This window comes from Macaca nemestrina, chromosome 1 (genome assembly GCF_043159975.1).
Source record: "Macaca nemestrina isolate mMacNem1 chromosome 1, mMacNem.hap1, whole genome shotgun sequence".
Classification (NCBI taxonomy): domain Eukaryota; kingdom Metazoa; phylum Chordata; class Mammalia; order Primates; family Cercopithecidae; genus Macaca; species Macaca nemestrina.
In genome coordinates this window covers 43,832,074-43,858,171 of record NC_092125.1, presented here as the reverse complement: position 1 = coordinate 43,858,171, position 26,098 = coordinate 43,832,074, and the positions used below count along the sequence as shown (strand labels likewise).

The 26,098-nt window shown below is 35.2% G+C and overlaps 1 protein-coding gene across 10 annotated transcripts in view; it reads right to left on the bottom strand.

The window, feature by feature from the left end:
- LOC105484596 (hemicentin 1) overlaps positions 1 to 26,098 on the bottom strand; it is a 514,524-nt gene that overhangs the window by 97,564 nt on the left and 390,862 nt on the right. For all 10 annotated transcript variants that reach the window (XM_024793708.2, XM_024793713.2, XM_024793709.2 and 7 more), the window contains 15 exons: positions 23,742 to 23,933; positions 21,158 to 21,331; positions 19,367 to 19,480; positions 18,396 to 18,541; positions 14,297 to 14,447; positions 12,568 to 12,762; positions 10,979 to 11,092; positions 7,875 to 8,062; positions 6,308 to 6,404; positions 2,894 to 3,055; positions 2,037 to 2,150; positions 1,724 to 1,926; positions 1,358 to 1,439; positions 1,086 to 1,217; positions 587 to 736 (listed from right to left, as the gene is read on the bottom strand). In XM_024793708.2, the coding sequence (XP_024649476.2) occupies positions 587 to 736; positions 1,086 to 1,217; positions 1,358 to 1,439; positions 1,724 to 1,926; positions 2,037 to 2,150; positions 2,894 to 3,055; positions 6,308 to 6,404; positions 7,875 to 8,062; positions 10,979 to 11,092; positions 12,568 to 12,762; positions 14,297 to 14,447; positions 18,396 to 18,541; positions 19,367 to 19,480; positions 21,158 to 21,331; positions 23,742 to 23,933 (2,214 nt within the window). The remainder of the gene's footprint in view (positions 1 to 586; positions 737 to 1,085; positions 1,218 to 1,357; positions 1,440 to 1,723; positions 1,927 to 2,036; positions 2,151 to 2,893; positions 3,056 to 6,307; positions 6,405 to 7,874; positions 8,063 to 10,978; positions 11,093 to 12,567; positions 12,763 to 14,296; positions 14,448 to 18,395; positions 18,542 to 19,366; positions 19,481 to 21,157; positions 21,332 to 23,741; positions 23,934 to 26,098) is intronic.

The window sequence follows — 26,098 nt, the reverse complement described above, 5'->3', positions numbered from 1 at the left end:
TCAGTTTCAATACTGAGCCAAATGTAATAATCAAAGGGTTTACTGAAAATCAAAAGAAAACAACTTGTCCCTGAAATGCTTAATACTATGTTGGAACATAGTAGGCATTAATTAAATATTTGATGAACTGCTCCTTATTATCATCTTAAAATAGTATAAGATTCATCATTCATTCAAATTTACCTAATTTACCTATGGTCAGATCATAGTACAACTTCTTTGTGAATTAAATCTTATCTATACCAATGAGAACAGATCTATAAGCTTAGCATCAAAATAAATTATACCAGTTTAAAATAAGTATAACTCCGTAGAATATATTCTATAGAAAGATAATAATGGAAGTGGAAATGGAAAATTGGAAAAAGTAGAGATTACCAAATTTCCACTATTCTTTTTTCCACGTTTATGTCCATTTCCATGAAAACAGAATCTACTGGTAAATACAAGACAGAAAACTGATGATAGTTTTTGATGATCTAAAGATATGTTGAATCAATTACTACTGATCCCTTTAAATGTGGATTTTGTACTATACATGGAATAACAAAGAAATTGAAGATAGATCACGGTGGACAATACATACCTTGAATTGAAAGAAAGTAATATTTCTGGGCTCTTCCCTCCATATTTGAGGCAATACATGTATAGTTTCCACTATCTGAACGCTGGGACCGGGCAATCTGGAGTTTGCTACCTCCAGACAAAATATGAACTTCTAGTGAGTCAGAATTTTCTAGAGGTAGAAACAAAGCACAATAAAACATTTAAAAAACCTTTAAACTGCAACATCTCTAAAATTCATGATAAAATGTCTTGCTTTATGTGATAAATGTATTTCTTAACAGTTCTCCGAGTGTACTTTCATTTTAAATGAGTCTTTTTAAAAAAAGAAAAAAATTCTTTATAAAATGATTAATCATTTTACAATGAGTCTATTTTGTAAATTTGTATTTCAGTGCATTAGGCTTCTTGAACTAAACACCCCTATGAGCATGGTACTTAAAATGTGCTATTTTAAAAGTCTAGTGAATTAAGAGTAAAAGAAAAAAACACACACACACAAAAATGCATGGTTGACTTACCTATGTGCTTGTGGTTCTTTAACCATGCTATCGTGGGAGGTGGGATCCCAGTGGCATCACATGTTAACATCACAGGATTGCTGATTGTCTCCACAATCACTTCTCTTTCAGGTCCTTCAATACTGGGTGGCACTGTAAAAAAACAACGACGACAACAACAACAACAAAAAAAAACAGAAGAAAATTATTTGTCCTCATTAAGCTAATTTGGAACACTTTCTTTCATTTGCATATCTGGGGGAAAAAGAGTTGTATTAGAGGCAAATGCTCACCATATACATTGAGGTGGAAATTTTTATCATCCCGTCCTGCTACATTTATAGCTCTACATACATACTGGCCTGTGTCAGATACCTAAAAGAAAAAGATACTATTGTATGTGCTCCATTAAGTTATAGATGACCAATCATACTGTTTGCATTTAGACTAAATCATCAGTCATCTGTATGCTCAGTGCCCCAGTTCTAATTGCCTTCTGCAATCTTGCTATTTTTTATAAAAATAGTCAATGGTATTCGCTATGTTTTTTTAATGAAAATCATTTTTCACTGTAGTAAAAGGGAAAGTGCAACTTCCAAGCATCTTTTCCACCGCCCCACCAAGGTGTCATGACACTCAAACAAGAATAAAAGATGCACCTCAGCTTTCTTAATGTGTAGCATTTGTCCATCGGCTAAAATCTCCACATGAGTAGACTCTGTTATCATCCGCCCATTCTTATACCAAGTGATGACTGGAGGTGGGACAGCGTTCGACTCGCACTCCAAAGACACAGAAGTTCCCTCTCTTACATTAACTACAGAAAGAGATTCACTGTCATGGTCTTTAATGCTCGGGGGCACTGAGGGAAGAAAACAGAAGGATTTTTTTTTTTCATTAAGGTGCTCAGATAGAAAATACTGAATACCAGTTTTAAAATAAAAGAATTTTATGAAGAGAATAAAAACAAACCATAAACAGTCAGAGAAAATTTTTTCTTGCTTTCGCCAGCTTGATTGATAGCTATACAAGTGTATTCACCACCATCTGATACCTTGGCCCGAATAATTTGTAGAGTTCGACCACCTGTAGGCAAATAGAATGCAAATTGTAGAGTGGTATACAGGTTGTTCTAACAACTATTTTACCAATCAGATAAATAGCAACATATATCCTTCCCCTTAGAGTAAAATTTATAGAGAAGCCTTCCTATTTAAAATAAAATGATTGGATCAGTTTTCTTTGATCTTTCCTTTATTATTCACATAGTTCCTTATACAGGAAGAAATTCATAGAATTTTTCTCTGCAGCATCCAAACATGGACAGTAAAACTGTTTGATACAGGCTCTGGTGAGCAAACAGTAATTGTACTATGGTCAAAATATGTTAAGAAGTGTTTTCTAGGTTTAAATTTCCCAAAACGCTGAGGTGTCCTTCCTATCTATCTATCTATCTATCTATCTATCTATCTATCTATCTAGTCTATCATCTATCCTTAAGGAACTTTAGGATTGATTTAAACAACCAGCAGATGTATCCAATGAAAGTACTATTTGCCATCTACCACTTGGTATTACTAGGCCATTCAAAGCTGTTCTCTTTCTAAATTGTATCATTTCTTGAAGGAGACTTTGTTATTTGTACATTCCCACTAAAATCAGAGAAGTCTACACAATCTTAATGACCCCAAATGAGCAAAGAGAGGCATTTACTGTGAATAAATAAACGAAGCACGAAAAAAGTTTGGAAAGAGACTAATTTGAAATGCCATGTGTATTAAAATAAAGATGAGAAAATTTTGCCTACTTTATAATAAGAAGTTCCTTACCAGGCACAATGAGAGCATTTGTGTTCAGCTTGATGGGCTGTTCATTCTTGAGCCAGCTGAGGTCAGGAGGTGGAAAACCAGAGACCTCACAGGTCAAAGAGATGAAATTGTTCACCACGACAGTAAGATTTTCAGATTTAGGACCAATGACACTTGGAGGAACTATAATAGTAAATGTATTAAAAGTGAAAGCAGGTGTTATCAACATATATTCCCATTTACTAAATATAAATCCAACCACTATACTCTGCTAAAGGACTGAGTTAATGATTCTATTCATTATCTAGCTGGCTGTCTTAGAATTCCCTAATGACTTCATCAAACTCACGCTGGAGTTTATTCTTCCCAATTGAAAGAGAGCACCAGAATTTTCAGACAGAATTACTCTGCATTTTATTTGTAAAACATAGTTGACAATTGCTAAGATAATTTTGTAAATGTACAAAGGAGACCTAATGTGCTTTTTATTAAGTATATTTGAATAATCTTGTAATATTTTATTTTTACTTAAGTGCTGTAGAGAAGGAGATAATAGTGAGAATTTCAATATTAAAGAGACAGGAGGAGATGGTGGGTTTTTTAAGGAGATAATGGGGCAGGGATCTAGAGTCAGGTTAGACCTTGGCCTTTGGAAGGTAGAGCAATGCATTTCTCTTATCTTAACAAGAAGGAAGAAAGAAATGGCAGGAACAGATGTGGTCCGTACTCTTAATTTGATGGTAGGAATTTGAGGTGGATTTCTAGAATATGCTTTCTCTTTTCCCTGCAAAAGAGAAGGTGAAAGTGTTAATATTTACTGAGAGAAAGTGAGAGGGGGCTGTTATGAACTGACTGTTTCTGTCCCGGCAAATTCATATGTTGCAGCCCTAAGTCCCAGTGTGGCTGTATTTGAAGATGAGGCCTTTAAGGAAGCAATTAAAGTCAAATGATTCCTTAGGATTAGTGTCCTTTAAGAAGAGCCACCAGAGAACTGGCTGTCTCTCACCAAGCATGCTCAGAAGAAAGGCTATGTGAGGCCACGTGAAGACACAGCAGGTGTCTGCAAGCCAGGTGGAGAGCCTTCTCCAGACACCGAACCCTGTCAGTACCTTGATTGTGGACTTTCCGGCCACCAGAACTTTGAGAAAATGAATTTCTGTTCTTTAAGCTACACAGTGTCTGGTCTTGTTAAAGCAGCCTGAGCAGAACAAGACAGTGGCCACTTGATATTTTTGAGGAGGGCGTGAAGGTTTAAGAGAATCACTATAGTGTAGAGACAAAACGACAAGTCGTAATCAGCATGGAGAGCTCAGTTCAAGCTGGTACTATGAATTTACAATGACATCAATATTCCTGACTTCAAGATTTCCTTCAGCCATGGTGAGCCACCTAAGTGCAGGTAGCGTACAGATGTGGAATTTAGTGAGAGGTATTAGAGAGAAGCAGGTATAAAACTTATGGAATAAAATTGCCTGCATTAAAATCCTGGTGCAGCATTTGCAAGCTGTGTAACTTTGAGTATGTTACTTAATCTCATTGAGCCTCGTTTGCCTTTTTCACCTCCAAGGGAGGCATAAAATGGTTACTGAGCACATATGGTTACTGAGATAATGAAGTGAAATAAACTATATAAAACATTTGGCACGGCACCTGGTAGGTTTCAAGCAGTCAGTTTGTTGTCCTTGTTGTTATATGCAGATTTGAGCTTTTCCTGAGCAAGAGTGATGAGAAGCCATGGGCTAAGAGAAGTGATTGAAACACTGTTCCACAAAAATTAAGCTGGCTATGAGAGAGTGAAAAGAGCTAAAACCTAAGATACCAACAGACTGAAGGAGTACAAAGGAAGCAAGCATAGTTGTAGAGGGAGATAACAAATGGTATTGTTTTGCATGAAAATAATTTACGTTATTTCCCCTCAAATAAATTTTCCAATATTTAAATAATGAGTTCCTGATTGCCGTCAGGAACTGAAAACATCATTAACTGGTAAAAGAAGAAACACATTCCTGAACTCCAATCCTTAGTAGTAAAACACTAGTGATTACTTCCTCACAAGTCACTGTCCCACTTCAGGTGTTTCTACTGCACATTGCAAAAAGACAACGATTATGAAAAATATATACTAAACATGCAGAAAACATTTAGTTAGCAACTACCACAACTATAGACACCATTCTAGGTTTACGGAGACCAAGATAAGTAAGATATGACCATCTGCCTAGAGCACTTACAATAAAGTTATGGGATAGAGGCAAAGATACAGATATATGAAGACAACACAAGGCAACATATGGAACTGCTACAATTGGGGTATTTACAAGATGCTTTTTTGTCATAGAGAAGGAAAAATGAATTTTGCCTTGAGCAATCAGGAAAACCAATCAGTATTTTGTTTTCCAATATTTACTGCACTTTACAGATTAGAATGTGTGCTTTCACAATGATTCTGTTTGTTTAATTCATTCTTCCTGAGAATTCATAACACATGTGTTCCTGCTCTGGTTAGATTATCCATTCAAAAAACTTCAAAGACACTTATTAAGTATCTACAGTGTGTTACTCACTGTGCTAAGTACTGGAATTACAAAGATAAAAGTGTTTCAAATATCTGTTACACAAACACCAAATACTGCTAGATACCAATACTCACTACATATCACACCAAAGAAGAATATTTATCATGCTACATAAAAGTCCTTTTGAAGGCAGAAATTTTTTGTGACATTTCAAATTTCAGTTACTTCCAAAATGAGCTGGAATTCTATGTGTGTATTACCTATGTAAAGGAGATCTTTTATAATGATTATTCACCATTTCCAATTTAATATTCTGGAAGCACCAGCATCTCACAAAATAAAAACTACTCTTTTGCAGTAGATATTCAACTACTTTGTTTTTTAGCAAAAAATGGTATTTATGGAGTGTCTAGCATGTATTTAAGAGTCTGATGAATCATTTAGGTGTGCTGGTAGTTTTAAAGGAATTATTTAACTCCACAAAGTACTTTTTCTTCTCCAGGGAGTATATTAGTTACTAGAGGACATAGCTCAACATGAATTCTGCACTTAAGGACAGAAACCAGTCTCAATCAGGACTAGTGGATACATTTTTATGAGTAGAAGACCTGTATTTGCTTGTAACTTTATAAACTTGTAATCATTAATATTTTAAATTCTGTTTTTCCTTTCAAATATGCAGGAGTAATTATTGTCTCTTGAGAGACTGAAGTAATATAAAAACTGTCTTCCTGGAAGTTTTATACTTTATAAATCATACTAGCCATCATGGAAAGAAAGAAGAGAGGGGATTGAATGAGGACAGGCTCCTCACATTGTGTAAGTTAAAAAACACAAAATAAGCCTACATAATCTAAAACAGAAATTTTCTGCTTTTCCAGGCATACCCTAACAGATGGTTTTGGAACTGAGTTCTTACCATTAACATTGAGGTTAAAATATTTTTTGGCACTCCCAGCTGTGTTCTCAGCAACACACACATACCTGCCGATATCTATTATTTGAGTATTCAGAATCTAAGGGAAAAATGAAGAAATTCCAAATGAAATTTTGAATAAAGCAACTTGTCATATTTTCCTATTTTTTAGAATAATATATATTATTTCTACTTAATACCAGATAGAAAAAAGTGTTGTACATACTAGTGCCTATGCTAGCTTTTATTAGGTAAATCAAATAAATATTTACTAAGATTTCTAATCAGGAAAAATTCTATACATATTTGTGGGATATTGACTAGAAAAAATGTCCCAAATTATTCTCCCATTTGCCTCTCTCTGCCTCTGGCATTGTGACTTTGACACCCCTCCCATCAGGAAGTAGAATTTGTTGCTCTTATGACCGGTTTTGGTCAACAGAACGTGATGGAAGTGACAGTCATTTCAAAACTGAGGCCTATTCACTTTTGCTTACTCTTTTGGAATCCTTCCAGCACCATGTGAGGAAGTCAGGGTTAGCCTGCTGGAGGGTGGAGATCATGGGAGGAATCATCACAGGTTACTGCAACTGAGGTCCCAGATATGTGTGCAAAGTCAGCCAAGGCCACATCCGGAAGAATCATCTAGCAAACCAGCTGGCTTGTGAGCTAAATAAATGCTTATTGTTTCAAGTCATTAAGTTCTGGAGTGGTTTGTTTTATGCAGCTAATATAACAATTATGTTTTCTTCATTTTATTACATAGAAATTTCTATCCATCTATATATCTTTTGGACTTGGACACAGAACCATTGAAGTATTTGGTAGAGGCTATATTCTTATCACATGGAAACAGTCACAATATTTAGAAGATACTTTGAAAATTTAAGGTTATTTATAGGTAATAAACCTCATTCTCTTTTGAATAAGGAATTCCATGAGATATGTCCTATGTTGGGTACACTGATGGTTATGTTTGGATTCTTGAGCCAACAGAATAGTATTTATTTTGCTCAAAAGTAATTTATCAGATTGTATCCTAACAAAAGAACTGGTATTATTTCTATAAGTGCCTTTCTTTCAGGACATGTGAAAAGAAGAATATGGACACACCACTGGTAAATGACAATCCAGGATATTTATGTGATCTTCATAAATTTTACTATTGTCAACATTTTGCCTATATACAAATTTACATCTATAGGGAACTTTCTACCATTTAGAATTTTACCACCTGAAATATATAATGGAAAGGATTGCAATAATGATTTGTTTATAATACAATTTTTACCACAAAGACCATATTGTAGTCAATTGAGGTGTGTGTGTGTGTGTGTGTGTGTGTGTAGAACATTTCTGGAAAAAGCCACACAAAACTATTAATGGTGGTAATCTCTGGTAGTGGGAATAGAATGAGGAGGAAAAATTTTATTTCATATACCTTTGATGGTTGGTTATTTTTACAAATATAATATTTATAAGCTAATAACATTATTTTTAAAAGTCAAAAACAATTATTACAAAATGCAAAGTCAAATAGCTCTTTTTAAAATTAGATCTTTACTTTTACCTGCAGAATTCGTCCATTAGATAGAAATTTATGATGGTCATCTTCTAGCAAGGGCTGTCCATCTTTCTGCCAGGAATTCCTTGGCGCTGGGCTGCCACTGGATAAACACTCCATCAGTGCACTCTTGTTCACCAGCACGGTGACCTCTGCAGGGAGATCACTATTTGCTCCCTTGATAATTGGTGGCACTAACAAAGGATTGTAACAAAGGTATAAAAAATGGGCAACAGTCTTTTCTAAATTATTCTAATTTTCTGACAGCTTTAAAAAGTTTGGTATAATAATAGAGAAGCAAAACTTGAAGGAGAAACCATGATCCCCAGGTAACATTTTATACTAATAAATTGGGGTGGTGAAAACAGTATTTGAATTTGAGTTTATTCTCTTCCCTCTCTTCACTTATGCTAGACTAATCCCTCAGATAGTATCATTCCCATTTAGCCCAATCTCAATTCTTCTCCAATATATCTTTTACTTCTCTCTCAGCCCCTCCCACTACACCTTCTGGGTTTTCAAGCATACATATAAGAAGCATCTGTATAAATAGATATTTAAGTCTATATGGTTATCCAGAGGGGACAGATAAATTATACCCTTTAAAGTGTATTTGAAAAGTTCAGATTTGGCCTTATTCGGAATGGAATTGCCTGGGCGATTCAAAGTGTGTTTCCCAGCTTCAGCACTGGTGGTATCAGCATCAGCATCGCCTGGGAGTTTGATTAAAAATGCAAATTCTTGGGCGCCAACTAACTTCAATAGGCATCTCTGAGGAAGGGCCAATAAATCTGTGTCTTAACAAGCTTTCCAGGTGATCTTTATGTATGCTAAAGTTTGAGAAGTCTCACTCTAGATTTTTCTACATGTGTTCATTCTTGCTTAAAATAATACTGTATAATCCAGCTACACATTAGTTATGAAAAATCATGTTACCCATAGAATTTCAAAAATGAAAATGTTAAATGAACTAGGGACACATGTTGACTGCCTTGGTAAAAGTAGAAATTGATTTTTAAAATAAATAATCATTTTTGTTTTGAAAGCTTGGTTATTTTTCTCCCACTTAAAAAATATGCCTTATCTTTAGCAATCAGTAAAGACTGCAAGTTTGATGTAGATGCTATCTTATGGTATCTGGGTTTCCAACAACTAAACTGAAAGTCTGTAAAGAAAATACTCAATGCCACAAAGCACATAATAGAATTTTAATGTTATTTTGAATGCATACTTTCACATTCAAAGCTACATGATTGATTTTTACTATGCTACAGATAATGTAAAATATATAATTTGAACTGCAGATTAATAAATAATAAACTTGAGTTTTAGATTAAATGAGACTATCACTACCCAACATCAAGAAAACTAATCAAGAGCTGAAGCATTAGGAGGGGTAGGAGATTCAGGCACTGACATGCAGAGGCCCCCACCTCAGCTCTTTGCTTCCACCTGCTCCAGCTGCCACACCCTACCAGTTGGGTTATACCACTCAGAATTGTTCTCAGTGGCCGTCCATGCACCTAGGAGATGAGCAGCAGAACATGAAACAGCCCTAATTCAGAATTTGGGGGTCAGTTAGTTGTTCTTTCTTTGTTCTACCTTCTAAACTCATCTCCAACTTGTTCGCTAACTTCCTAATTGAAAATAACAGCCTGAGGCATGAACATCTACCCTTGACCATCCAATCCCATAGTTTCATTTCAATTTCACTGAATCGCAGTGTTTCCCTACCTATATTATCAACTCCTTCTACTCACCCTAAATTAAACTCTTTCCAAATTTAGGTCTGTAAGGTACATGGATGTGTTTGGTCAAGGAATAGGTGGAGGCAGACATCCAGGCCTGCATGACACAGCGAGATTGATGTGCGGGCACACACCTCCACTTGTTATACAAGTGTTTGTGTAAGTTCATACTTGGCTCTGAGCCACTATTGTCTATAGTAGGTATAGCTGCCCTGTGGCACTGTGCTCAGGGCTCGGTTTGGTATGGCATAGCATGGCTTGACATGGCTTGCAGGCGCCCAGAGAGAGAGAGACTACTGTAAGGGAGAGTCAGGCTCCCTTAAGGCAGGCAGGAACCAGCTCATCCCCAGAGAGAAAGAGTTAAGCTGCTAACACTGCAAGAGAGAGCTGGCCTTGCAGGCCAGCCATACAGCTATGCATGGGAGCTGGCTGCTGAGAGGAGCCACAGAGGTGGAGCAAAAAGCCAAGATAAAGGCGGACAGTGTAAGAGAGCTAGTGTGAGAAAGCTGCTGCTGAGAGAGCTGCTAAACACAACTAGAGCTGGGGCTGGAAGCTGACCCCAAGCAGGACATATGGCATAGTTGTGAATCTGACAAGGTCAAGTTAAGCCAGGTGGTCCAAGATATTCCTTCAGTGTCCTTGACATCGTCAGCACTGATTTTTAATTGTCATCTATGTTAACTGTTATGTCACTTATCTTTTCCCTTACGGGAACAATACTTCTTCAACTCTCTGTTCATGTATTCAGATGGTGATCTGGTTCAAGGATGAACACATGAACTATACCTTATCAATCAGAACATTGCAACCTCTTGCTCTCTGTAATTGGCTTTGGATGGATAAGTGATTCACACTTGACCAATGAAAACCATGGAAATTCAATTCTAGGGCTTCAGTTGTAAATACTAGGAGAAAAACTTTTCATTTGAATGTGGAACTAGCAGGATGCAAGCCTAGAGCTGCTAGAGGCCACCTTGCTATCCAAGGGGATCCCCCTCCCTAAGAGTGACATGAATAAAGAAAAGCAGAGTCAAGAGACAGGTAAAGTCTGTTGACCTTTTTTGAACGACAGAAGTCAGACATGACTGTAGCCAGCTCTGTTTTGGGACTTTCCTGATTCATAAGTCTATTAATTCTTTTTTTTTTTTTTTTTATTTAAGTCAATTTGTTTCTTAATACTTCAAGAGTCCTGACTAATGTGCTGTCAATATGTAGAAGATAATTACCTCCTTCGGAGAACTATCAGTTAGTTTCTGGTTATCTTTATAGTCTCAAAGAGCTTAGTGTAACATCCTGCAAACATTAGTTACTCAAAAATACTTTTCAGTAAAAGAATGAACAATAAACAAAAGAAAAACTCACCGAGTACACGGACATCATACTGAAGGGAATCTTCTCCAGCCTCATTAACAGCCACACATGTGTATCTCCCAGCATCTTCTACTTTAGCCCGAGGAATCTGCAACACTCGCCCTCCTGAAAATAATACCCCACTATGTTTACTTCTCTAATCTTAGAGTGAACACAAGCCATAAACAAAGATACAAATTTTCTGGTCTAATGACTGCCTTACATTTTCTTTCAAGGTTCCTGTTTCATCCAATGGTTCAGTTTTAATCTCAGATACCACTTTTACAACAAACACTGCATTATTAAAAAGTGACCCAACATATGAATCGGATCTCCTGAGAAATGAATAGCTCATGTAGATTTTCCTAGAAGGGAGACTGCTACTCTATGTGCTTCATCATGTTTCCTAGGCAATGTTACTATGTAGTAACTTCTTGCTTTTATTGTTTTGAACACTTTTAATATAAGTTTACACCATTTGCTGCAAGTACTTGTTTGAGAAAGCAATATCCAAAGATGTAAAAGTATAAAGTGTACTATTTTACATACGTTCTTATGAGGATAGCTGTGTATTTTTAAACGTCATGTAGACATAATTTCAAATTTAGAGAAAAGTTGCAATAATTATGTAAAGACTTTTACTCATGTTCACTAATTATTTATATTTCACTCCATTTGCTTTATCTCTCTCTGTCATATGTATATAATCTTTTTCTGAACCATTCAAGAGTAAGTTGGAGACATGGTGCCCTTTCACCCCTAAAATACTCATAAATCCGTATTTCATAACAACAAGGGTAATCCCTTATATAACCGTGTTACGATTAAAAACAGAAAATTTAAAATCAAAACTACTATTGAATCCACAGTCCATAATCATATTTCATTATTGTTGCAATAATGTTTTTTACAGCCATTTTGCCCAAACCCAGATCTAATTTAGAATCACATATTAGAGTTGCCATGTCTACTTAGTCTCTTTTCATTTTTATTTTCAGGATATCTTTTATTTCATTGAGGTCAAATTTACATTCAATTACTTAATGCACTGACCGAAAGTGTACAATCTGATGAATTTTGACAAGCCCTGTATATTTGAATGCTTGTTAAAATTAAATAGAAGCCTTGAAAATATTACTCCATAACAGTTTAAACATCTTTGCTATCAATAAACCAGGTAACAATTTAAATATTTGAAACTAATATTCTTCCCTATTTATGTTAGGTGCATTTAATAAACTGAGTAGTAGTGATCTGTAAATATATATTAGCATTTATGTTAATAATATATATAAACCAAACTGATTATCTTATTGCACTAATGGAGAAATGGAGGCACAAGGAAGCCAAAGGACTTTGTTGTGTTGATAGAGTGATGTGTAGTAGATCTGAAAAGTTTACTAAGCTATGCTCTTCTACTGTCTAATTCTCAACCAAGACTATTTATTCTAGATTGAAGCTATGTGGATGCCAGCGGCATTCAGCAGCCTGCCAGTTAAATTACTTGGCCAGAGACTCAACCAATTTAATTCATCTAATACATGAGAGGAAACACATTTGGCAGAGAGTCAGCTTTTCACCCTTTTGGTAGCAATCTTTACCTGGCAAAATCAATACTTTATCACTTGAGGTCAGAGGGTGGCCATCTTTGTACCATGTCAGTGTAGGAGGGGGAGCAGCATTTGTCTCACAGTAAAGAGAAATGGGATTGTTGATGATCACATCTTTGGCTTCACCACTCCTGCCGGTATCTAGCATGTTTCCTATTTCCCAGAGTTTCTGAAAACTTGGAGGAACTATGGAGGAAACGCATTAAATGTCAGTCACATATGAATGCTTAAACAAAGATCTTGGATGTGTTTTCACCAGAGTGATTTGTAAAAGCAATAGATTAGACAATGTGAAAATAATTTCAAGTACTGACACCATTACCAACTCTAGTCCTTAGCCAAAAAAGTAGTAGACGAAAGTCAGAGCTGGTTCTCATGTGGAAGAACAAGAAATATGAGGCTCAGAATGCTGTTCTCATGCTTTGCTCTCCCTGTTAAAGGGCTCTGGCACTTAGACAATAAAGGGGCTCACTCTCAGAAAGGAGCATTGCTAAATGATACACAGCAGGAAAGACTAATTTTGAGAAACCATTAAAAAATACTGGCTCAATTGAGAGCATTTCACAGTGATTTGGCTTACTAAGAAGGCAAAAGAAATTATGCAATCAGGATTAAAAATTCCATTAACAAAAATAATAGGAATTTTCATACTTTTCTGGTTACAAGTATGAAGTTTATGGAAGGCAATTTGCCTGCACATCAAAAGCATTAAAAGAGTGCATAACATAAAATTTATCACAGAAAAAAGTACATAACATTTAACCTAAAATTTCCATTCTTAGAAAATTATGAAAAATAAAAGATGTCCAAAAGTTTTATGTATAAAGATGTTCAGTGCAGTATTATTTATGAGTGGTGAAAGCTTATAAACAACCCAGACATTCAACAGTAGGAGTCTGGTTAAATAGTTTTTGGATATTCAACTGGTGAAAGACATAATTATTACAAATCATATCAAATATAGCAACATCAACAGTAACAACATAAACAATAATAATAGCAGGTATCATTTCTCAATCATTTTGCTAAGAGCTTTATATACTTTATCTCATTTAGTATTCGCTGAAATTCTACAAGACAGTCATGTTAAAACTGAGGAAACAGTCTTAAAATTTAGGTTACTTTACCAAGTCACAAAGCTTTTAGAAGCCATAATCATCATTCAATTCCAAGTCTGTTTTGTTTTGTTGTTTGCTTGTTTTTATTTTTACATTTACTTATTTATTTCTTCCAACTTTCATTTTATGTTCACAGGGTACATGTGCTGGTTTGTTATGTGGGTAAATTGCATGTTGTGGGGGTTTGGTGTACATATTATTTCATCACTCAGATAATATGCCTGGTAGTGGACAGATAGTTTTTTATTACTCTGAATTCCATACTGTACTACTTTCCTGCCTTTCATGTAAATGCTGTTTTTAAAACTTCACGATATAAAATTAAGGGAATGCTAATGCAACACAGAAATCTGTATTATGTGACCCCAACTTTGTAAAACAGGTATATATTTTAAAATACAAGAAGGAAACACATAAAAATAACAGGGGCAATCCTGAATGATGGGATTATTTCCTTCTTTAATTCCCAAGTCTAAATTTTCAATCATGAATTTATATTGTTAACAGAAAAAAAACACTGTTTAAAATAAGTCAAATCTCTTTTCTTTTACTTTGAAAGATCATATAAATTACATTATATACAATAAGCATATTAGTATTACCTTGTATATTCACATCAAAATCCAACTCATCTTCACCTGCAATGTTAGATGCTACACAAGTATATCGTCCAGTGTCTGATATTTGAGCCTCCTTTATTTGAAGTGTGTGTCCATTCGCAGCAATATTAACATGATCATCGGATTTAAGGGGCTGTGATTCAATTATAACAATGTTAGCATTAAGTGCTATAATGAATCCTCTAAGAGGCCATGCAATTGATAGTTTGTGATTTTTTAAATAAATGAAAATAAAATTGTATGCAGAACATTCACAATAGTTTAATCAAAATAATTGATTTACTTTGATTAAACTCATTGTTTTTGACTAATCAAATTTTTATTTATTGAAAATTGCCACAGTTATAGTTTATATTTGTACCAGGCATTTGTGCATGATGCATTTATACATTTTTTATGATAAATATGTGTTCTTAGTTACCACATGTATTCATGTTGGAAAATATTTTTCACTGATCTCATGTAATATTTAAAAAGCATGTCTTTTATAATTTTGTAGAAAAGGTTAGAATTTCTTTATGAAAGATTGAGCACATTAGTATAATCTGATTTGACCTAAATTATTTTTTATTCGAAACATTATTACTTTATAAATAAAAAATTTTAACCTAAAGATATTTATATTATGTTTTATTGAAATTATTACTATAAAATAGGATATTAACTTACATATATTTGTATTATGATGTATTATCAATAACATTACATATAGTTAATAGAATATTTCCCATCTTCTCAACATTTTCATTTATACTAAATTCCCCCTCATTCATTGAAAATTTTAGCTCCAGGCTCAGTGTCATTCCTTCTAATGATACTCTTCTCATAATTCTTGGTGATTCCAATGCTGTGTTCTCTTACCTCCTTGATCTCCTTCTTTTAATTTTCTTGTCCCTCACCCTTTCTCAGCCACTAAATAGGAGAGTCATACCTAGACCTTATAATTACCAATAACTGCGCTCCTTCATAATCTCACTTTCAAGCTCTCATCTGCTGACTACCACTTCCTAATTTTCTATTATTACTAATTTTCTCTAAGTTTTTTTTTCTTTTTTAATCCCATGGGAGCCCCACAATCCATTGATCTTGCAATATTTTCACTGTCACTCAGTCTCCTCCTAACCTCTCTTCCCTTCTTACCCAGAGAAGTTCTGTCATGATAATCATTCCTTGTATAAACTCTCAACTCCCTTGACTCCTCTCCCTTTATTTTACTCCCCTGGCAAAACCTGAACTGGTTAAAATCAGTTTCTGCCCATTCTGAGAATTTGCTGGTCTACTCAAGGACATCCCTCCAGCAACTGCGTTTCTCTCACCTACATCATCATTAACTTGTTTCTTTCCACTGGATGATTTCAACCTAAAACAAAAACAAAAACAAAAACCTCTCTTGCTGCAGCCCACCTCTACATTTTCCACTGCACTTTGTAGCCAAATGACTTAAAAATGTTTTCTACACTTGTGTTCTCCAATTACTTTCCTTCAGTTTTTTCCTTCCATCATTTCTTGATATGTTACAATCAGACTTTCACTCTTTCTTCTTGATCAAAAAGACTTTGTCAAGGTCACCAATGACATTCATGTTGCTAAATTTGTTGGAAAATTCTAAGTACTTATTTTACCTGATCAGTATCATTTAACACAGTTTAACTTGTGTTCATTTTGAAGTACCTTTTTCACTTATCTTTTGGGACACTACACTCCCTAACCTTTAAAGGAGTACCCTGAGGCTTAATCCTTAGACCTCTTCTCTATCTACTCTCACTTATCTTGGACTTATCTTTAATCTCCTTCCTACACATCCCACACATCCTTCTACCACCTTGGTCCAAGCAACAACCATCACTCTTTTGGTGGAGATGCAATTGCAATAACCATTGCAATAACTTCATAATTGGACCTTTATTCTCCAAGTACAGAAAGAAATGCAATCTGCTTAAAACCTTAAGTCAGATTATGTCATATCATTCTTGTGTTCAAAATTTCCCAGTTGGCTTTCCATCAGAATAAAGACCAACTGGCACACGGGGTGGCATGATCCGGCTCTCCATTAGTCTTCTGCTCACATCTTCTATTCCCATCAATCACTGCACTTCAGCCTAAATGCCTCAGGGCCTTTGCCCTTGCTATGCTCTCTACTTTGGAATATTTTGCCCTCTATTATTTTATGTCTGCTTCCTTCACTTTCTTTGGGTTTCTGTTTAAATGTCACATTATCAGTGAGGTCTTCTCTATTTAAGTAAGACATCACACTCTTCACTCTTGGTTTCCTTCTCTCATATTGAGTTTTCTCCATGATACCTGTCCCACCTGACACATTATGTCTTTATTGGTTTGGTTTAGTTTTCGCCTTCCTAAACTTCACATGAGTAGAACTTTGTGTCTGTTTCTTTCATAGCTATATTCCTGCATCTAAAACAGCGTCTGACAAATAGGAGATGCTCAACAAATAATTCAGAATGCAATTAATCATTATTAACATTGTATCACTTATCTATAAAAGTAGCATAATTTAAATTTCCTTTGCTAAAAGAAAAACTTCAGGGTATGAATAAATAAAACTCAAGATTCTTTCAAAACTTAATGTGGCCAATACTTTGTCCAGTTTTTAATGTCTGTCAATATATATTGTGTTTGTTTTCTTGAAAACACTACTTAAGTAGTGTTGCTTATCTGAAGACTGAAATAACAGGAGAATGAATATGGAAAATAAATTTTAAAATAGTACTTTTTTGTTCACATTCTAGGAGACCAATTGCAAACTCTAAAAAATCTAGCAGTGTAAAGCATCATAATTGGGTCAATTTCGAAGCCTGAACTTGAAGCTGTAATTTAGCTATTTATAATGAAATTTTCAAAAATAAGACAAAAATGCCTAATTTCCTGTGCACTTTTAGTCTTTATCCAGTTTTTAATGTGTGTATGTGTTCGTGTACACGTGAGCATATGTCGTAACTATAAGGAATGAAACAACTTTAGAAAAGATTAAAAATAAAATAATATTTCAAAGGAGAAAGGATTATTTGTTTCCAAGTAAATTCATAAAGAATCGATATTGTACTATGAAGTGTGCTTGTAGTCAGAAAAGAAACTATAAACAGAGCATAGTGGGAATTCTATATTTTCCCTTTTGTAATGGCTTCCAGATGAAACTTGCTTATTTTATAAGAGATGACTTTTTTTCTAGCTGCCAGGATTGCAAAATCCATCTGAGATCTGAAAAAATAAAGCTTTATCTTTCTTGCATCTTAAATCATGATTATGATGTGAACTTCTACAACTGGAATTTGACCATTTGGTTGATTATGTGTAAAACAGAATGAACAGCAGCTTAGCTGTTTCACATCTGTATTAAGTACGGTGTTAACAGCTGCTTAAAAATCTATTTTGGTCTAAGATCAACAGCACATATGTCTTTAAAACACACACGGAAGAATATAAGTTGAATGAGAAATAAGGATGTGTGGCCTGAAAACCAGATTACAGAATTGAACGATCTTTTATTTAAAGCTTCTCTGTTCCCAGTTAACTGTACTGGGAACGTCATCATCTCTTTTAGTTTTTTTTCTTTATTTTGGAATATTTAAAAATATACCTTTTGTAAAAGAGTTAAAGATACTTAAAGAATATCTGAGTAACTTTAGTAAATTTAGTACCCATGTTATACCTGTCATTCTCACCTGGGATAGCACCATTTATGTGTTGGTTCTTTACCAAGTTTACTTATTCTGTAAAACTGCAAAATAACAACAGCAAAAAACAAAACAAAACAAAACAAAACAAAAACCTGGTTTCCCTAAATTCTCCAGTGTGAGGGTGGCCAGATTTTTATAGAAAACTGCTAATATATACAAAAATTACTGTGCAGTCTTTCCAGTGATGGAATAATGCTAAAATTGTTGAACATTGTTCAGGTTGGTTGGGTTTTTTTTTTCAGTTTTAGATTCTAGGAGCATGGAATTTGCTAGTTTTAAGATCACAGTGATTCTCTCAGTCACCTGTGTCTATTTTATTATTTCTTTTCAATTGACTATTTTAGTCTTTAAGAAATCATTAGCAAATGAAAAAAGTTGTGACTGGCCTGTCCATCCTTGTACCAGCTGAGGGAGGCAGAAGGAATTGCATAAGCTTCACATTCCAAGGTCAGAGTGTTGTTTACTTTGATCTTCACTTCTTTAGGGGAAAGACCTGGCCCCCAAAGGTCCCCTTTATTGATTATGGGTGGGACTGCGTAAAATAAATATTAAAGAGTTAGACATTGGTTATTTTCAATACATGGAATACCACAGAAATCACACTGAGGATTACTTATCAAGAAAACAAGGAAATAACAGAGGCATTCTATGCTGATCTTTCATTAAGTATCTAAGTTAACATGAAAGAGTGTTCAAATGCAAGATGGAATGGGAAATCTTTCTCCCTTTATCATTATAATACTGCCAATAAAGCTAATGTCCTTTACAGAACAGTTAGCCTCATTTGTTCCAGTTCCACAGACATAGTCTGAACATGATCCATAAAATGTATTTTATTGGTCATTAAGGGAACCAAGTCAAAGAACAAAAGATAATCAGAAAGATACTCTTCCTTTACAAACACAAAAGCAAAATCCTGAAATATGAGTCCTATTAATGGCAGTGTTAGCTTTGCCTTTTATTTATAGGTCAATGTACATTGGAATAGCTCAAAATCACTAATGATCTCATCTTGGGCTGTTGATTAGAACATATGCGTCTAACAACAGTTTTGTACATGAAAGTACTATACCTCAACCCAGAGGGTAATTCAGAAGGAAAAACAGAGAAACTTAAAGAAATGCCACTGACAAAGTCTCCAACAAGAGAGTAATGAGCAGATTTAGTGGGCTCTTCACATCTTTAAGCAATTGAGGCCATAGACACAATGCTTAATTCAACTTCCATCCTTAATAAAGTAAGCTGTACAAACAAGTCTTTAATGATGAGTATAAATAATTATGAACCCACAATGAAAAACAGGATTGAAAGAGAAAAATGGAGAAGCTATGAAACATAGTATTCTTTCAGAACTTACTGTACACTTTCACTTCATAGTGCTTTATCATTTCTCCAGCCTCATTCGTGGCTACACAAGAGTATCTTCCAGCATTGTCCTTCTGTGCATTGAGGATCTGCAGAGTTCTGCCTCCTGTAAAATCACGGAACATCAAAGAATCTCTAAAATCACAGTGACAGCGGAGTACACACAGGCTATCGGGGGTTTACGTCTTCTTGTTAACATATTTCTTCTTACATATGACAATTCTGTGATGGACATATGATGTAAGATAAATTACAATACTGATGGGGATTGCATGGTATCTGAGGACAGCTGCTGAGTCCCCAGTGGTGCTCTGTGGTGATGACTCTCATGATCATTTGCACCTGCCATGCCTTTGTACACCACTCCAGCTAAGGTCCTTCATAAGGTCTTTTATCCTCTTCATAAATAGGTTTCTGCCGTAATCATCTTTTCCTCTGATCTACCTAGCCTACAGGAGAAATTAATTGTGCTGAAGCAAAGTTTTTATTTTGGTACTGTCCTCCTTAAACATTTTCAGTCGTTCTCAATTGACCAATATATAAAGTAAAAACTCTTAATTCTTATTTCAGGCATTCAAAACATGACTCCAGCTTTTCTTGCTGATCTTATTTCCTGCCCCTCCGCCAACATACGTACACACAATATTTCTATCAAGTTTCGGGGAGTGGGTGAGAATTCTATTGCACAGGGCTAGGCCATTCTCACTTTGTACTTTTCCCACCCTGGTTACCCTGATGGATCTGAAACCTCTCCTAACTCATTTCCAGTCAACTAAATTCTAGAATTTTCTTTAAAGTCTCATCAAGTTCTGACTAAGCAACAAAGCTTTTTCTGACCACTTCAGCCCACAGTGGCCATTTCTTCATTTGAAGTCAGTTTTCTTTATTTTTTTCTTCCTTTTTTTTTTTTTTTTTTTTTTTTTTTGAGACTGAGTTTTGCTCTGTCTCCCAGCCTGGAGTGCAGTGGTGCGATCTCGGCTTACTGCAACCTCTGCCTCCCGGGTTCAAGAGATTCTCCTGCCTCAACCTCCTGAGTAGCTGGGACTACAGGCATGTGCACCATGCCTGGCCAATTTTTTGTATTTTTTTTAGTAGGGATAGCATTTCACTGTGTTAGCCAGGATGGTCTCGATCTCCTGACCTCGTGATCTGCCCACCTCGGCCTCCCAAAGTGCTGGGATTACAGGCGTGAGCCACGGCACCCAGCTTCTTCATTTGAATTGTTATAAAACTCACTCCCTATTTACCATACCTGAGTATTCAGAATCCATGATTTTTCACAGATTCATATTCTTAATCAACTCTTTGCACATATTACCTCTCCTCAACATAAGACTGTCAGTCTCTTAAAGCCAGCAATAATCCTTTTTCTTTCTATTTGCATTATCTATTTCCATGCGGTAAAGAGGAACAAACTCTCTCACTTTGAACTGAACTTTGAAGGAGAGTTAATATTTAATCACGAGTGAATTTCTACCCTTTTCGGCATTCACATTATAATATATTTTAGCAGTTAATTACTTTGTGGCATTTATTTATTTGCCTTTTAACTTAGGTATTTTTCTGATCTTTTAAAAAGTAATTTTCAGTACTTTACAGCAGGGGTCCCAATCCCCAAGCCATGGACTGGTACCGTCCTGTGGCCTATTAGGAACCAGGCTGCACAGAACATAACACGACCAACAAAACAGAGGTGTTTTTATGAAAAGTAACTAATGATTCGCCTTTTCTAGAATAGTGGATGACACAGATGCACCTTGGGCATCTGAAGCAAATGAATTACCTGGAAGAATACGAATATTTCGGTTAGACTCTAAAGGAGTGCCATCCTTAAACCAGGTGATGGTAGCTGGAGGATACGAATAAGCTTCACAGACCAAAGATGTGGGGCTGTTAAGGATGACAGTGACATCTTCAGGACTGCCATCACTACCTACACCAGCAATTGTAGGAGATACTGAAAAAGATGAGAATTTGATTGAAGAAATATATGTAGAAATTTGTATATTTGTGCATTTCTAAATTTCCATTATATGTATTTTTATAATGTCATTCCCTAGCAGTTACAGAAAACAATGATGATGATGATGATGATGATGATTATTATTATTATACACAAAAGAGAGTGACCCCTCAAAAAACTCATAGGGTAATGGAGGAGATGACACATAAAAAAGGAACCATAACACATAAAAGAACATAATATATTAAGGACAATAATGGGAATGTTGGTGCAAGGTAAATGGAGGTTTTTTTGGAAATGAGTTAGCATTCAGTCCAGTTTGAGGTATGTGGTGTGAAGAGTCTCATTAGAGAAGGCCTCTTAAAGGAGGAAGAGGATTTAAAGTGAACCTTAAATGATCAGTGGTAGTTACCAGGTGAAAGCAGAGAGACTAGTAAGAGGGAACATATTGGGAGCATGGTAGTATTAAATTGTAAGCAATGAGGGGCAAGCAGGGTGTATCAAGAGGATGAACTGAAGTGGATCAATATTGGAAGCAAGGATAGCTGAGACAGGTACTTTGTTTTATAAAAGATAATGAGGAACTGAACTAGAGCATTAAAGGAAGGTATAAAGTAGAAGGAGAAAGTAAAGAAAGAATTAGGGCATTTCTGACAAGACTTGATTATGGAAACTGGGGGCTAAAGGAAACTGAAGTCAAATATAACTTCCGGTTTGCTTGCTTAGGAACTAAACTGTAGAGAAGTAACATAAAAATATAAAATGTAGAAAGATTTGATCATTTAGGAAGGGAAAATAGTTTGTTCAGTTCTGAATATCTTGTATTTTAAGTGCTTATGGGAATTTCAGGTGGAAATGCCCAACAAGTAACTCTATATAGGAATTCAAACATTGCAAGAAAGATCTGGGTTACAGGTATACATTTTTAAAAGTTTCTTGTGTATAAAAGATGATTAAACATCTGGGAATGAATTCTATTACTTGAAGAGAATATCTAGAGTAACACAAGTAGTGAAGTAAGGACAGAACACCAGGGAACCCAGTATTTAAGAGGTGGCTCAAGCTTCCATAAAGGGCAGAGAAAGGGAGCAAACAAAGATATGCAAGGATAACTGGGAAAGAACATTGTGAAGGAAAAAGAGATCAAAATGTACAAAACATTAAAATTGGGACTGCAAGATATTTGCTGGACCTAGCAAAAGGGAAGTGCTTGCCAGAGTAGTGTCAGACAAAGCCTGTTTTCAGTAGGACAGCAAGTATAGATATCTGGGCATGGTTAAAATATGAAGTGGTGGAGACAGTAGATGGTGAAGCTGCAAGTAAGGCAGACGGTGGAAAGATACAGGGTGGAGGGTGTAAGTGCAAGGAGTAACTGTGAACAAGAAGGATAATTTATCCTCTGAGAAAAGAAAGGGTAAAGGCACTGAATTTTTGGCTGGGTAGATTGGAAGTTGCAAACACATGCACTTAAATAGCCTCTACTTTATGAAGTTGGTGGAGAAGGGCTTTGATTCAGATCTAGACCCCTCAGTCTTCAATGAATGAACGAATGAATGAACATATATATAATACCAGATACTGTATGTCAATTTATACACTTATACACTTATGACATTTATAATTATCAATTTATACACTTATACACAATACAATATTGACACTTATACAGTATCTGGTATTTTGATTTAATTTTTCTTGCACATATATCTCTGCTACTTAATTAGACTATGAGCTCCTTGAGGCCTGTGTTCAATATGAGAAGTTTCTATCTATGGTAGTATCTTTGTACTCCTTAAGTGGTATTACCAATAACTATAAAAACAAACAACTATATAAATTTTCATACTCACATATAGGTCAGTTGATTTTAGTAGAATTATTTGATACTAGGAATCTAATACAATAAATTTAAGTGGTACAAATTTCAAAAAGTGAGCACAAGTTAAAAATCTATTTTAATGTATTTCCTGAGACATAAGAACTGAATATATCAACATACAGTTATTTTATCACTCTTAGTCCACAAAGACTATAATATGGCCATTTCCAATAATGGCAAAGTCTCACAAAAAAAAGGATAGAATATCTCAGGTTGAGACCCAATCACTGTTTACCAGCTTCTCTTTGACCAACATATCTTTATCCTTTACTACTGATTAGTCTACCTTATTCAGAGTTGTGTCCCTAGCACAAAACACTGTGCCTAGAACATAGTAGGTACTCCATACATGACAAATGAATTTATAAATTAATTTAGGAAAAATAGTAAATGTACACAAGCACTGGTCCTCCTTCCACGAGGAAATTCTATGATGGAAACATTATTTGAACAGAGAAAGAAAAGAAAAATGTAGCCTACAGTCAAGTCAGATTCTTTAAGATATGAAGAAAAGCCCACGCCTACCAAATACATTAAGACTGAAGCTCCTGCTCTTGTCGCCAGCTGGACTGGAAGCCAAACATGTATATCTTCCAGTGTGTGACACCTGGGCATTGGGAATTTGAAGAAAACGGCCACCAGACATAATGTGATGGGCTTCATCTTCTTGGAGGAGCTGCCCATCTTTGTGCCATGTAATTTCTGGCACTGGATTCCCTGTAAAAAGCCATTTCTGAGAGTCGGCTGATAGTGACATGTATACAATGCATAAACTTCGAAAGAGGAGGCTTTCACTCATTTGTCTTCCTACATATCCCACATGTAAAACACTGCAGTATCCATTCACTGAAAAATAACGATGCAAACTAACTTATTTTATAATAAGATCGTACTGACTTTAAAAATATGCATAGATTATAAATCATTTTCAAATGTATGTTAGTGTTCATCTATAAGTGAAATGATTCTAAACTGACCTTCATGTTTAACTAAATAACTAAATTTATGCTATTTTTTAGACTATTACAACTAAGCATTTTGATAGTACAGTTTTAAAATAATGCAGCATTCATTTTTATTAAAAGTATTATTCATGAACACCTTTGTAGTCATATAATTTTTTTTTTTTTGAGACAAAGTCTCTCTCTGTCACCCAGGCTGGAGTGCAGTGGTGCAATCTCGGCTCACAGCAAGCTCTGCCTCCTGGGTTCACGCCATTCTCCTGCCTCAGCCTCCTGAGTAGCTGGGACTATAGGCGCCCGCCACCGCATCCAGCTAATTTTTTTGTATTTTTAGTAGAGACGGGGTTTCACCGTGTTAGCCAGGATAGTCTCGATCTCCTGACCTTGTGATCTGCTCGTCTTGGCCTCCCAAAGTGCTGAGATTACAGGCATGAGCCACTGCACCCAGCCTCATATAAAAATTTTTAAAAAGATTTTATATTTTTGATAAAAAGCTGTAAAAAAGCAAAACCTTTAATTCAACAAGCAGATATTTTGAGTCCATACCAGGATTCTATCATAGACAGATGGTAGAATATTGAACAGATCAGTAGACATATAAATATATTAATCATTCTTTGATATTTACAGCCTCTAGGAAGAGATCCTGTATTTTTGTTTTCAAATGAGATCTATGTTAAATATTAAGCTTTAAGTTATTCAAATACTCTTTGAAAATTTTAAAACCATAAAAGCAAGTTATGTTAGGAAAGAGGGCTAGGATGATATACTAGCTTGAAGACAGGATTTTATAAAATTTAGGCAATGGTTATCTATGCAACTGTTGTTAATTACTACATTATTTCTAGGAAAAAATTAACAGGGTAAGTAATATCACACTCTTTATATCTGCTTTTCTTAAAATGGAAACATTCCCCTCTCTGCTTATTTAAATTTATTGCTCACATAAGGCAGACAAACAATGAAATAAGAAACTCATTGAATCTTCCTTAAAACTCTGGCTTTCCATAAAATGTTATGGGCTACTTTCATTGTTACTTTAAAACTGCAAGGCCATCTACAATAAAAAGACAGCCTTGAAAATATGCTCTTAGAGATGTGTTTATTTTGATTATACGCAAGAAATCAATTTACTGGTAAAGATGGTGAAACTGGTATTAGAATTTTTATTTTTCCTAGTCTATATTCCCTTTGTAATATTCAAACATGCTAACAAAAAGTAACAATATTGTTCTTGGAAAATCCCCACTATGAAATAATGCCATTCTTTCACCAAAACTCCTACCCATTTCTTTGAAATGAAATTTAAGTAAACAGGAAAAGGAAAGGAAGGCACAAACACAGGGAAGGAAACAAAAATTTAAAAAGGTAGGGCAAGATAAACATACATATAAGTAGAAGCAGAATAATTTTTCAAAAAAGAATGATTTATTGAACTGAAAGAAAAGACCAGTTTGTTTCTTTCTTCCTTCCTTCTTTTTCTTTCTTCCTTCCCTTCCTCCCTCCCTCCCTTTCTTCCTCCCCGCCCCTCACTCTTTCTTTCTTCCTTTCTTGTTGGTATCTCCTTTTTGTCTCCACAGAATTTGAAAGGTTTCCTCCTACATTTCTGCCAGCTATACTGAACTAGAATTCAATTTCAAATGCCAATTATAGTAGCTGGACTTTTTCTCAACTGATTAATAATATATAGTGGGACTCAGTATCTATCCAAAGGAAAATAAATCATAACAAAAAGATACCTTCACTAGTATGTTTACCATAGCACTATTCACAATAGCAAAGATACGTATCTGTATACACACACATATATATATGTACACACCATGAAATGCTACCTATCCATAAAAAGAATGAAATCATATTTTTGCAGCAATATGAATGGAACTGGAGGCCTTTATCTTAACTGGAGTAACTCAGAAA